Source organism: Panthera onca, chromosome B2 (genome assembly GCF_046562875.1).
Source record: "Panthera onca isolate mPanOnc1 chromosome B2, mPanOnc1 haplotype 2, whole genome shotgun sequence".
NCBI lineage: Eukaryota > Metazoa > Chordata > Mammalia > Carnivora > Felidae > Panthera > Panthera onca.
This window is the reverse complement of record NC_138343.1, coordinates 97,389,214-97,402,300: the sequence shown is the minus strand read 5'-3', so window position 1 is coordinate 97,402,300 and position 13,087 is coordinate 97,389,214. Positions and strand designations below refer to the sequence as shown.

The window sequence follows — 13,087 nt, the reverse complement described above, 5'->3', positions numbered from 1 at the left end:
CATGCAAATAAAATCAAGGAAAGGAGCCTAAATCATGGGTCCAAGTCCACTCCCCTACCAGCACACAGAGGGGTTACCCCAGTCAGCCACAACTTGGAAGACAAGCCTTCGAGACAGTATTCCGGTGGATTAATATGAGGATTAGTGGTAACATATGTAAAGATGTGGCACACAGCAGCAACCTTTAAAATGGAAGCTATTTTCTAAAAGTACAAACTTCCAGTTATAAGTCACGGGATGTAATGTACAGCATGGTGACTACAGTTAATAACTGTATCGCATATTTGAAGGTTTCTAGGAGAGTAAATCTTAAAAGTTCTCATCACAAGAAAAAAAACTCTGTAACTATGAATGGTGACGGAGGTTAACTAGACTTTTTGTGGTGAGCATTCTGCAATATATACAAATACTGACTTGCTACATTATACACCTGAAGTTAATGTTGTATGTCAAATTTACCTAAATTAAAACACACACACACACAAACTCAACTCTCCCTGCCAAATGAATAATATAAATAAGTGAAATGGCAGCTATTTTATTTTACTGTTGTACACCCCCCACCCAACCCAAAGTCCCACTGACACTCAGGAGACAGTAGAGCACAATAGAAAAGGCAAAAAAAAGTTCCAGAGTCCAAGAAACCTGGGGTCTGATCTCAAGTTCCTTGAACCATTTCCTCATCTTTAAATTGGGATTTACATTTAAATGCCTATCTTGTAGGATCAACATTAGATGTAAAAACCTAGCTGAGCATTTGGTGCTTAAGTGCTCAATAAATCCTAGCTACTATTATTATAATTAGTATAATATCTAGGTCTGAGAATGTGGTTGTGAAGATGCCTTTTTGTTGTAAAGATCAAACTGTCTCTCCGGGCTCTCCTTCCCAAAAATATCATTTTGAAATAGAATGTTAAACTGTGCAATTCTCACTCTTAAATACTTCAGAACTGTTTCTACTTCTACGATGACAACCACTCTATGTTCTATGCTTCATTAGGATGACTGGTTTTTGGGACATAAATATACACAAAGGAGACAAAAGCCTGAAGGCTCAGGTATGAGAAACTTTGAAAGTCCCTGAACCAAGCACAGGATGAGCTGAGGGGACTCCAGAGATTCTGGATTAGCCTTAGTACCATAATCAAGGACAATGGACCTGACTGGGCTCTACCTTCTCAAGCCCTGAGAGGAAAGAAAGGATCCTTCCACTGAGAACCCAAGGCTCCTTTCTTTCTCTCCTCAAAGAGGGACGATTCTAGACCAAAGCTCTCAGCCAGAATTCCTGGGCTTCAGAGAAACCTCAAGCCCACACTCCACACGTGCAGCCATTCCATGAGCTTCAAGAAATAAATTCAGCAAGGGGGACAGAGGAGGGGGTATGAGGGGGAACCCAGGACATATTAGAAATGGGAAGGAGGAACAAGTTCTAGTAGTTCTAATTGGGAAATCAGGTATATTCATGCCTCCCTTCTGTCTCCCACAGCAGAATGAAGAAATTTAAATTATAAGTGGCCTGTAAATGATTAACATTTTAATTTTAATCTAATTTAAAATGGGGAGGGGCAGAATGGATGACAGTGGTCAAAAGGCACAAACTTCCAGGTATAAAATCAGAGTAGATCTTAAAAGTTCTAATTACAAGAAAAAAAAGAAATCTGCAACTGTGAGCACCAATGGATGTTAATTCAAGTAGGCTTATTGTGGTGAACGTTTTGTGACAGACACCAAAGTTGAATCAGTATGTTGTACAGCTGAAACCAATGCTATATGGCAAATAATCTCAGTAATAACAGAACAGAACAATAAACAGAACTTTGTACTCTTCTCCTCTATCTGCAACCCTGCCTGTCCCTCTCTTCCATCTCCAAGCTCTCGTGTTTGTTTCCCAAGACTACCATAACAAATCACCAAATTCGGGGTCTTCAAACAACAAGAATCTATTCTCTCACAGTGCTGGAGGCTAGAAGTCCAAGGATTCAGCAGGGCCATGCTCCCGCTGAAGATGCCAGGGTGGGGACTGTCCCTGGCCTCTTCCTAGCTTCAGGTGGCTCCCAGCAACGCCTGCTGCGCTTGGCTACTAACCACATCACCCCTTAAAAGACCCTATTTTTAAATAAGGTCACATTCTGAGGTTCCAAGTGGACATGAATTTGGGGGGAATACCATTCAACCCACTACAACTCCCAAATTAAAGTAAACCACCACCACCAAAGTATGGGGCAAAGGGGAAGGAGATGACAAAATCACAGCATTACAGAAATATCAAAAAAAAAATAATTCAAAGTTATAATCGCCAGTGGACTATTACTTCCAAACTGAATTAGAAATAATGTAGCTTTTGCCTTTCTCTCACCTGTGGGAAACTGTGAAGTCTTGGAAAACATCAGAAGTCCCAATCAAAATAGCACTAAAACACAGGACATTCCACTAGCCCAGACACTTGAATACTCTGAAAAATTTGGTATTACATATAAACACTCACATATATTATCAGAAGTGAAACAACAAAAAATATGAAAGACAGGGAAGGATATTTTTCAGTTAAAAGTGCTTTCATTTAACTATTTGGGGATGGAAAGTGGATCATGGGTCTCAGAAGACCAAGATTTCCTTTCAAAAAAAAAGTTACCTTAGTGGTCAGCAGCTGTTATTAGCATATGAGCTAAAAGTAAAGCAAAGTTCATCAATACCAATAAATGGAATTTTCAAAGAAAAAAAAATTTTTAATAAAAATAAATTTTTAAAAAGTTACCTTAGGTTTTTAACAGCCCCTCCACAAATTATCCGGTTGTTTTTTTTAATGTTTTATTTATTTTTGAGACAGAGAGAGCCAGAGCATGAGCAGGGGAGGGGCAGAGAGAGGGAGACACAGAATCCGAAACAGGCTCCAGGCTCTGAGCTGTCAGCACAGAGCCCAACGCGGGGCCGGAACTCACAAACCGCGAGATCATGACCTGAGCCAAAGTCAGCCGTTTAACCGACTGAGCCAACCAGGCACCCCTCAAATTATCTGTTTCTGATGACATAAACCTACATGGAAGCACTATATATCACAGTCCTTTTTATTTTAATCAAGGTATTATTTCGGCTTTATGGGGAAAAAAACACTTGAGATGAGCTTTAAGACCTGTGTACTCCCTCTGCTGGCTCTGAATTTAAAGTAAATTCTCAATGGCTTCAGGAGCCAAATTATTAATTTCACTAGACATCTAAAACACAATGAAAAATATGATGTGGATTCTCCCCCAACACACACACACACAAAAATAAGAAATTCCAAACACCTACTTAAAACTGCCAAAGGCATCTCTGTTGGATTTATTGTAAGTTTACTCCAGAGGAAAGCTAATGCATTTCACTTGTTTGTAGCAGGAGTCACTTCCTGCATCAGCCTTGCCCCCTACAAGTGTGCCACAAGCTTTCCTTGCTCTGTGTGCGCCTCTCCACTGCAGGACGAGGATACATCTGACACCCAGGCATGGTGAGCCCCTAGAAGAGAACCTGGCTTCTTCATCACAAGCAATTACTAGAGTAGCAAATTACTGAAAGGACCACAGCCCATAAGGGAACCTAGTCCATTTCATTTTATAATGTTATCCCATAATAGAAAAAAAAAAAAAAAAAAAAAAAAAAAGCCTGAGCCTGAGTGGAAACTGAAAGACACACTGTCTACAAAAGCCCAGCTCGAAACATACACCAATCACACACTTGTGTTTTATCAGGAAGGAAGGATACATCACAATACTCTATGGATGCCTGCTACTGTGCTTCTTTTTCCAACTGGGGAAATTGTGATACTGAGAAAGAAATGTTGTTCAGTCAGGAATAAAATGGTTAAAGGCACTGAGTCTGTCAGGGTAGGGATGCCATCAGAATTGGGCTCTTGTATCATAATCACAGCCTAACCACACATTTCAAAAACATGAACTCGGAAGAGCTCCAGACTAGCCCTTAAAAGATCCATCTCAAACAGTGCTTGCTGTCTCTTCCTCCTTCATACACGACTTCTATTTCCCAATCCATGGATATAAAACTTCAGGTCCATCTGGGACTTCTGCCTCCAAATGCAGAACATTATGGACAACTTACACAACAGCTTTGCTCCTGTAAGAAGTGGGTAAATGAATTTTAGGCTGAACAATCCCATGGTGACTTTCTCTAGATGGTGCATATTGATGCTGCATCGGTGGGGCATACACACAGAAAACAGACTTGATTTCAACTTTTTCCTCTAAATGAAGTCATTCCAAGATCAGGTTCCCCTCAGTTTCTGTGATGGGTAGTAACTGGCACTAATGAAGTTTTCAGGGACTTCTACACGAGGAAATAAGACACTAACAAGAAATGCCTTAGATAGCAGAGTACCCTTTCATAACTATGCCATACCCTAGCAACATCAATGCTAGGAGGTCTCAGACTTCATAGCTAGAAGTATCCAAAAGACTCCACATGTGGTATCGCCTCACTCTCGAATCACATCATCTCTTTCAGTGTCAAGAGTCCCAGAACAAGGCTATCTTCATGGGCTGTGGACATAATGATCCAAAAAGCAGCTCCAAGGATCAGATATGTTATTGTCTGGCAGACACATTCTGTGCTTTGGAGGCTCTTACACTGTCCTTGGGAATCAAGAGGAGTCAGAGAAAAATGACAAAGCAAGTAGGTGGGAGTCAGGGGTGGGCACAGTAGGGTGGAGTAGGGTTAAAACAGAGGGCTTTTAGGTTAGCTAAAAGCACTGATGGAGAATGCTAAAAGAGCAACACAGTTACTTTAGCACAACCAGCCTAAAGGAAGGGGGAGGGGAATCAGAGGCAAGCAAATGAAGTAAGAGTTTGCAGAAATGGAAGCAATGACACGAACAGCTGTGAAACCACAATGGTTAACAGCAGACATTACAGAACAGTGGTTCCCGGGGGCTCACGTGGACACACTCTTAGCTCCATCTCTGCTAGCTGTAGGATCCTGAACAGTCACTCACATGCTCTTGTCCTGCTCCTCACCTGTAAAATGAAGTAGTTAGATGATCTTTAAAACCTCTTTTAGTTCTAAATTTGAGGCGAGAAGCAATGTGGATGAGTCAGCTGTATCAAGGCTCCACCTCCACTCCAGAGGGAGGCCAGGCCCCATACGACAGAACTGGAGATCCCAGATCAGGCCAGGACCACAGGTGTGCCCTAATCTGGGCAGACCTGGAAAAAACCCAGCTTCTCCCAAACAGACCCAAACTAGAGGAGCCATGCCACAGTGGCCTTGCATCTCCAAAGCAAGCTGGAAAAAAATGATCGGCAGAGAATTAAAGACCAGCTCCAAGCCAGAGTTCAACACCAACTTTCCAATTTGCCAGTAACATCTCTGCAGAGAGCTGAAGTACTGATGAAAGCAGAAGTACAGATGTGAAAAAAGGCAAAGTGAATGAACAACAATGACAAGTTCGTAGAACACAGATTTGCACGTTTATTTTTTGTCTTCCTCCAATAGAACATGAATCCTGTGAACTGGAACCTTATGTGACTTGTGCTCCTACTATATCCCTTAGGCCCAGGAAAAAGCCCTGTGAACGGTATGCCTTTGATTGTTTGTTGCATGAATAAAATGGCATGTGATGAAAATGGTAAAAAGGTTTTCTCTCTCTGATCTTCGGTCACTTACTGTATGCCAGCTATAACGTCCACGGACACTAACTTACCTATATATGTGTCATTCCCAACTCCTTCTATAGCAGCAAAAGGCCAGAGTGGCTCTTCAGGACTCTTCAATTTGTGATACAGGAAAAGGTAGGGAGAAAAATGACTCAAGAGAGGATCAAGTCTGTTCCCTCCAGGCAAGACGAGTAAGGTATGAAAACAAAATAAATTCCATATTCTCTCCAGCCTGGGAATCTGATCTGATAAGCAGTGGGTCAGCAGGGTGCCCTGCCAGAATGTACAGACCTAAACAGTCTTATCTTTGCATATTTATGAAGATCTTTGGATGGATGGTATCTGCTAAACTTTTCCCAGACCAAATAAATGACTTTTTACTGGGACAAGGACTCTTCATTAATTTCCTAAATAAAAATATCTTGCAGGTTTTAAGTAAGAATCACACGTATTAAAAAGTTGAACTACAAGATGTTCTTCTATGGTGTCATTCTCTTAAAATAGAACCCTCCTAAAATCTCCTAAAAATAAGTCTGCATAGTTTCATTTCATTTTCTAAGAAGGAGATAAACATATCAAAACAAACACTTAGCTTCTTTTTTAAAGACTCTCTCTGCTACAGGGCCCACAGATCAAAGTTTAAAAGGGCCAATTTCTTCACTTCAGAGGTCGATGACACAGCTTTGAAAAAGAGGAAAAACAGTCCCCCAGTCCCCCTAGTGTGCTGAGGCTGTAGGAAGAGGAAGTGTATTCGTTGAGAATCCCTGACGAAGACAGTCCTGCCAAAGGAAGTTACAAAACAGCATTTTGGTAACATGGGCCAAGCAGAAGACAGATTCCTTACACACGACTGTAACTGGCCCTTTGGTGAGTTACTCCAAAAGGTGACTGAGGGGAGAATTACAAGCCAACATGGAATTATCACAACTTTGTCATTTTGAAATTAAAAAAAAATATTTTTTAAATATAAAAGTTGCAGTTAAAATGACATTTTCTTAACACAGTGTGTTGGGAAGGAACTGCATGCATTAATCTAAAGAACCAGAACAGTAAGAACATCAACAAGCACTGCGTGGCAGGTGGGTCCTCATCTTTTCACTCTGGGAAGAAGCTGTAAGAGTACACATTGTCACATGAAAGAAGACTAGTCTCTTGCAGAATTAACCTCCACAGCAGCAGCAGAAATCATCACACACACAAGATCCTCCATTTGTGAAATTTTGAGAACCAGCACAGAAACTCACGGCTACTTGATACAATCATGCCCTAACCCCGTGGGAAATGCAGGTGTGTGGGTGTGAGTAGGTGAATAAGCAATAAATAGACCTTAACAGGTAAACCCTGGAGTCCTAGAGGTCTGCCCCCCTCCCCAGGAGGAACCGAGAGAACAAACCAGTTTAATTATGGGTGGTGCAGTACAAGTAAACTTAATCCGAATTAAAGGAAATGTAACCTTTTCCCCTCGTGACCACATCTGATTATTCATTTCTACTTATTGCCTGAGGTAAGGGAGCCTGTGAGATAGCCATCACCTTTCTGTCTGGCACAATATGCATCTTTCAAACCTAAGTTAACCAGGAACTTCCTCCTTTTGCTAAAATGCTATCTTTTCTGCCACCTTCATCACTTCATAATTCCTAAGTACCCATACTGATCAACACTGGACGGCTATACAAATATGAGAAACTCACTCAGCCTCCATCAATATTCATCTGTTTCTGATGCTAAAATAATAACCAAGACATCTTTAGACTGAGAGGCAAATATGCTTTTCAGGAAAGCATCTTTTACTTGTGTAAGACTACTTGTTACTTAGTAAGTGACTTTTAAAAAATAGATCCTCGATTTAAAGAGGAAAATAATGTGATAAAGAACAAATCTCCAGAACTGCGACTATTAATTACCTGTGTACTAACTAGCTGTGTGATCTTACAGAAGTCCTTAACTTGAAGAATCAGGTTCTTCACCTATGAGGGAGTTGAACAATCTCTGCAAACCTCATCCCGACTGTATATTAGAATAACCTGAGAAACTTAAACAAAAACAAACAAACAAAAATAATGCTAAGCCCCAGACCAGCCCAATTAAAACCGATTCTCTGGGTATCGGCTTTTTTTTTTTAAGCTCCCAGGTGATTCTAATATGCAACCAGGGCTTCAAATCACTAGTCCCAGTTCTGATCTCCAATGTCTTCTTTTCTAATCCTTTCATTCTCTGATCTTAGGGTGAGAATTCTGGTGACAGAATCTCAGAATGCAACAGGCCAAAAAAGCCACAAAAAAAGCAAGGCCTAAGCCCTGCATACTGTGCCTATGTGCACACAGGACTAGGAGAGGTTAACCTGAATTCTAGACATTTTTAGAAGTTAAAAACCCTAATGCGTAACTAAGAATGAAAGCAGTGTGGTTTAAGTGCACATGCCTGCTCTCAAAATGACTAATCGTGATAGGAATCAACTCCTGAAACTTGGACGCAGGGAAATGGGTCACAATTAGCTCCTGACCTCTCCCTCCTCCCTCTTCTACCACCCCCCACTGAACCACAAGCATAAAAAAAGGCTGGCTATTAGTCATAATCAGAATATGAAACCAGCCCCAGTTTCAAAGGGCTTTCTCCATCATCAAAGATTTGGAAGTTCCTGCATGGGTGCATCTTTTGATGAAAGTCATCTTACAAAAAATCTTTAAAGGATATCCCCACAAGTTGTCATGTGATACTCAGAACTAGTATAAAATCTTAAAAATAATTTTACTTACATTAAACACAAAGACATTTTACTTTATGCACTGTATTAAACATATTAAGGCTCGAGTTTCAATTTATATTTCACAAATGTTAGAGATAAGATAGAAACTAATTTAACACTGTGCACTGAATATACTCCAACCAAAAGAGAGAGAGAGAGAGAGAGAGAAATGAGATAGCATGAGACCAAAAAAAGGTTAAGGACATAAAACCATAAAGTTTATGACTAGGCCCCAAATCTCTATTGTAAGTCCTGCAAGCTACGTGAAAATATAATTAACTGAATCACAATTCATGGCTACTTTTGGTAATACTACTTTCTCACCTAGATCTTTAAAAAAAAAAAAAAAAATCAAAACTGTTACCATCTTTAACTGTAAGCACAATAGCAAGAAATGTTATTTGTGGAATTAAACTACTTTTGTAAACTTGAAAGTCATAGGAAATGTGAAAACCCTTCCAACGCTAACTTTTTAGCTTTAACTAGCTAACTTTTAACTAGCAGATCCTCTGCACCAAGTTCAAAATATACAGGACTCACGGCAAGTGTGAGAAATTTGAAAAATATTCCAAACCCCTATATCCATTTTCTTAGATCTTGAAACCCACCCCTTCCTGACACTATACACTGAGATTAACCCTTGCTATTCACTTGGAAATTCAGTTTTAAAAGCTATCACAGTAACACTGCTTTGAAATGGAACTCACTCCCATGCTTTCTGTAAATGGCCCTCGGATCACACAGCTGGCATTCTTTTGCAAAGCTTTAAAATTAAATCCAATGTAAGATTCATAATGTCAGCATTCATTAAAGGAAATGAGACAGATATGTGGAATAATTTCAAAGCACACATTTTGCTTTTAAAGTATCTCAGCAAGGGGCGCCTGGGTGGCTCAGTTAAGCATCTGACTCTTGATTTCGGCTCAGGTCATGATCTCAGTTTCCTGAGTTCGAGCCCTGAGCTGGCCTCTGCACTCAGAGCGTGGAGACTGCTTGGGATTCTCTCTCTGCCCCTCCCTCACGCTGTCTGTCTCTCTCAGGATTAATAAACTTAAAAAAAAAAGAAAAAAAAATCTCAACAAGTCCTTTTCTAGCCATAAGAAATTATAAAAAAAAAAGGTACTTTGCAAGTTTTTTTTTAAGCAAATTAAAACTCAACACACTAAGTTCTTTTTTCTTTAAAACACACTACATTCTTCAATTTTTACACAAATTCCTCTCCAGGGCTCCAGTTCTCCACCAAGATTACACTGTTCTTGCTGTACACACATACTGGAATCCAGGAAGATACAGTGAAGAGAAGGACTGAGGAAGGAAGCAACCACCTCTTTAATTAAAAAAAAAAAAAAGCTAACTTGCAAATAGAAGCAACTGATAAGTGATATGTATCTCCACATGTACCTCTTTTGCCTGGTAATGACACATTCATATCTTGGGGTAGAGGCCAGGAGAATGAGGTGCCAGGAAGAGCAAAGCAGCTGGGTATCAGCAGCCCAGCAGGGGCACAGGAGTTAATCTGTTTAGATGCCCAACTGCAGGAAGTCATTACATCATAGGCCTTTCCACACCTCTCTCCCTACCATGTGCCCAGTGCCCCAAGAGGCTGAAAAGGAACAGTAGAGAGCCTCCCTTCTGGTTCACTTATAGGTAGAAGCCATTATGGCCCAGTCCTGCCACTACATCTCCCTCCCCTAGGCCAGGGAAGGCTAGGTGAAGCTCCAGGCCCCAGTCCTCCACACCTGGACCTGGCCTCAAATAGCGCCAGAGTCCAGGCCTCAATAGAAGCAGCAGGTGTGGCTAGTCCGCCTTAAGGTGGAAGGGCTGGCCCATTCCAGGACCCAGAACATCTCAAGTTTGGAGACTCCTTTACTGGGAAAACCTCTCTAAGTAATAAAGATGTCAACACAGGCAAGGAAAGACAAGCAGCCAGGAAAAGGTTTACAACCACTGCTTTTTCTAATGGGACCGGTATGCCTATGGGAATTAACATCCACACGTTAGATAGAAACTTCGACGTAAGGGTGCTCATCCAGCTAGTAACAACGACCATGCTCCTGTGACCAACTGGGAACCACAAATCCAACCGCTTCTCCGGGCACCAAGTCCCAAACACTCCCCCACATCCTCTCACTCCACCCGCAGCGCCCTCCCGCACCCTCACTACGGTGATTTCTACTTCGAAGTTAGCCGCAGACCTACCTCCTCCGCGCAGTCCGGGGAATCCGTCAAACGCACTCCTGTCCGCCAGTCCTTCCCTCGCCGGCATCCCTTGCCCCCTCTCCTCACCTGGCCATGCCCGAGGCTTCCCCGGAAGCCTCATTTCCCCAACCCCCCTCCGCGGCCGACCCCAGGTTCCCCTCCTCTGGGGGTCACACAGATCCCCCGAAACCTCACAGCGGAGGCTCTCGCTGCCAACCCCTCTCCCCAGCGCCCGCAGGCGCGCTCCGATGAATCGAAGGCGCGTCTCGCACTGCGCAGGAGGCCCGGCGGGTCCGGCCGCCCGCCCGAGGTGGGTACGCACCTTCCACCCGGCCGAGCTGTTGCTATCGCCCTTATCCTTGAAGTAGGGCACGCAGCGCACCATCCACTCGTAGATCTGGGACAGAGTGAGCCGTTTGTCCGGGGAGCTCTCGATGGCGCGAGTGATCAGGTCGGCGTAGGACAGGTTTCCCCAGGCGTTCCGCCGCGACGAGCATTTCCTCGGCTGCCCGGAGCCCCCAGCCGCCCCCGGCTGCGGCGGTGGCAGTGGCTGCTGAGGCTGCAGCGGCATCTGCGTCCCCCCGCTCAGCGCGCCCGCCGCGAGGGCTGGCCCGGACCCGGAGTCCTGCCCTCCAGGAGCCAGCAGCCGGGCCGAGTCTTCAAGGAGCAGCCCGGAGCCCAGCGTGCCGCTCCCGCCGCCGCCGATCGCCATGGCCGAGCTGGCCCTACCGCTACCGTCCTCGTCGTCTTCATCGTCCTCCTCTTCGGGGATCATGGAATCGGCGGCCGTCTCCCCCGAGGGCTTGGCCGGGCTCCCCTGGAGCTCTGGCCTCTGCAGGGGCCACGTACAGGAGCGCGGCCGGCTCTGGGGCTCGAACTCCGGGTCCAGCTCCACTTCGAGCGGAGAGAGCGGGGCCGGGGAGGCCGGTGCCTCTGCCATCTTCGCCGCCCGCCCGCCCGCGGCTCGGGCTCTCGCGCTCTCCTCTCGCGCCGGGGCGGGGTGCGGCGGGGGAGGGACGGGGGCGCCGCGAAGGCTCGGGCTCCCGGGAGCCGCTGCCGCTACTGCCGCCGCCTGGGGAAGCACGAGAGGAGAGAGAAGGAGAGAGTTCGTTATTCCGGGCTGGAGCCCGGTCCTCGGCGAGTCCTCGCCCGCTGCCACCGCTTCCCGGCCGCACGGCGCCCGCCTCCTAGAAGCAGGCAGACCTGGAGACGTGCGTCCCGCGAACCTGGCGCAGCAGACACCGCCCCCTGGCCAGGCCTCGGGGGAGACCGGAGCGAATCGACGGGCTCGCACGGGGCAGCCCCCTCCCCCCGCCGCCGCGGCCGCCAGATCTGCAGGTCCCTCCTGGGCTAGGTGGCTGGGCGGGGAAGAAGGGGGAGGGGCGGGGGCGGGGGAGGGGCGCGGGCCGCGCCTTTAAAGCGGGCAGCGGCCGGAGCTGGCGCAGCGGAGCGGCGGTCCGAGCCCGAGCGGGCGTGCGTTTGTTTATGTTTCGTTCGGGCCCGCTCAAGTGCTTCCCGCGGCGCCGCAGCCAAAGTCTGTGGCGTCTTCCGCTCTTCTCCTCCTCGCCCCTGGCCCTGCCGCCTCCGCGCCCCCTTGTACCCCTTCTCCTGGCCGAGGGGCCCGAGCCCGGGAACGGCACGGGCAGCCACCTTCTCCTCTCTTGGCCCCGCGGGCCGGGAAGGCGAACATGAGTCCGAGTGCGGACCGGCCCTTGACACTTCCAGAAAAAGGACCAGACGGGAAGCAGGGGGGCAAGCAGCTCGGCGGGTGTTTGCAAAGGGTCGAGCCAAGCAGGAACGACCACTTTGGGTTTTTGTGTGGTTTATTTGCTCGCGGACGTTGTACCCTCCACCCCCTTCCCTGTAAAGAACGCGGGGAGGGGACAAGTCGGAACATAAATCTTCCAACAGGTCAGGAAGCGCCAAGTCTCCCGGGCTGCCAGAAAACCCGGACCAGCACGTTCATCACCTCCTTGCTCCCGCTGCTGCCATCTTGACAGTTTTCCCCCCTTCACTCAAGTCCTTTAAAAACACTAGCGGGAGGGAAAGGGGGCGCGCACACCGAGTCACGGGGAGGGAAAAGGGAAGCGCCTGGCCCAGCTCGGAAGCAGATCCGGAGTCACCGGGAAGGCGGCCGCCCCGCTGCAAAGCTCCGGCGCCTACCTCAGTTCCTTCCCTTCAGGGACGAGTGGGGAGGACGCACAATCCCGCGCGGGCCCGGGGCACGGCGAGGAGGAGGCGCGCAACCTCGGCGAAGGAGAGGCGCTCCGGCTGCCGTCGCAGCCCGCCTGAGGAAACGCCTGTCAGCCTGCGCGCCGCCGCCTTCCACATTCCTCCTCCTCCTCCCTTACACGAGCAGGGCGGCCGCGGCAGCAGCACAAAGTTATAGACACACGCAGGGTGCCTCAACCTAAGCTGACGGCGGGCGGGTCCCCGCCCAAAGGGAGGGCTGGGCGGCGGGCCCGGGTGTGCTGTGTGCGTGCGTGTGTGTGCGTGTGTG

The 13,087-nt window shown here is 46.6% G+C and overlaps 1 protein-coding gene across 1 annotated transcript in view; it reads right to left on the bottom strand.

The window, feature by feature from the left end:
* The window catches only part of FOXO3 (forkhead box O3), a 124,968-nt gene extending 113,050 nt beyond the window's left edge, over window positions 1–11,918 (bottom strand). The window contains 1 exon segment of the mRNA XM_060616325.3: window positions 10,910–11,918. Coding sequence (XP_060472308.3) covers window positions 10,910–11,527 — 618 coding nt within the window. The 5' untranslated portion in view covers window positions 11,528–11,918.
* Window positions 11,919–13,087: the final 1,169 nt, after the last annotated feature.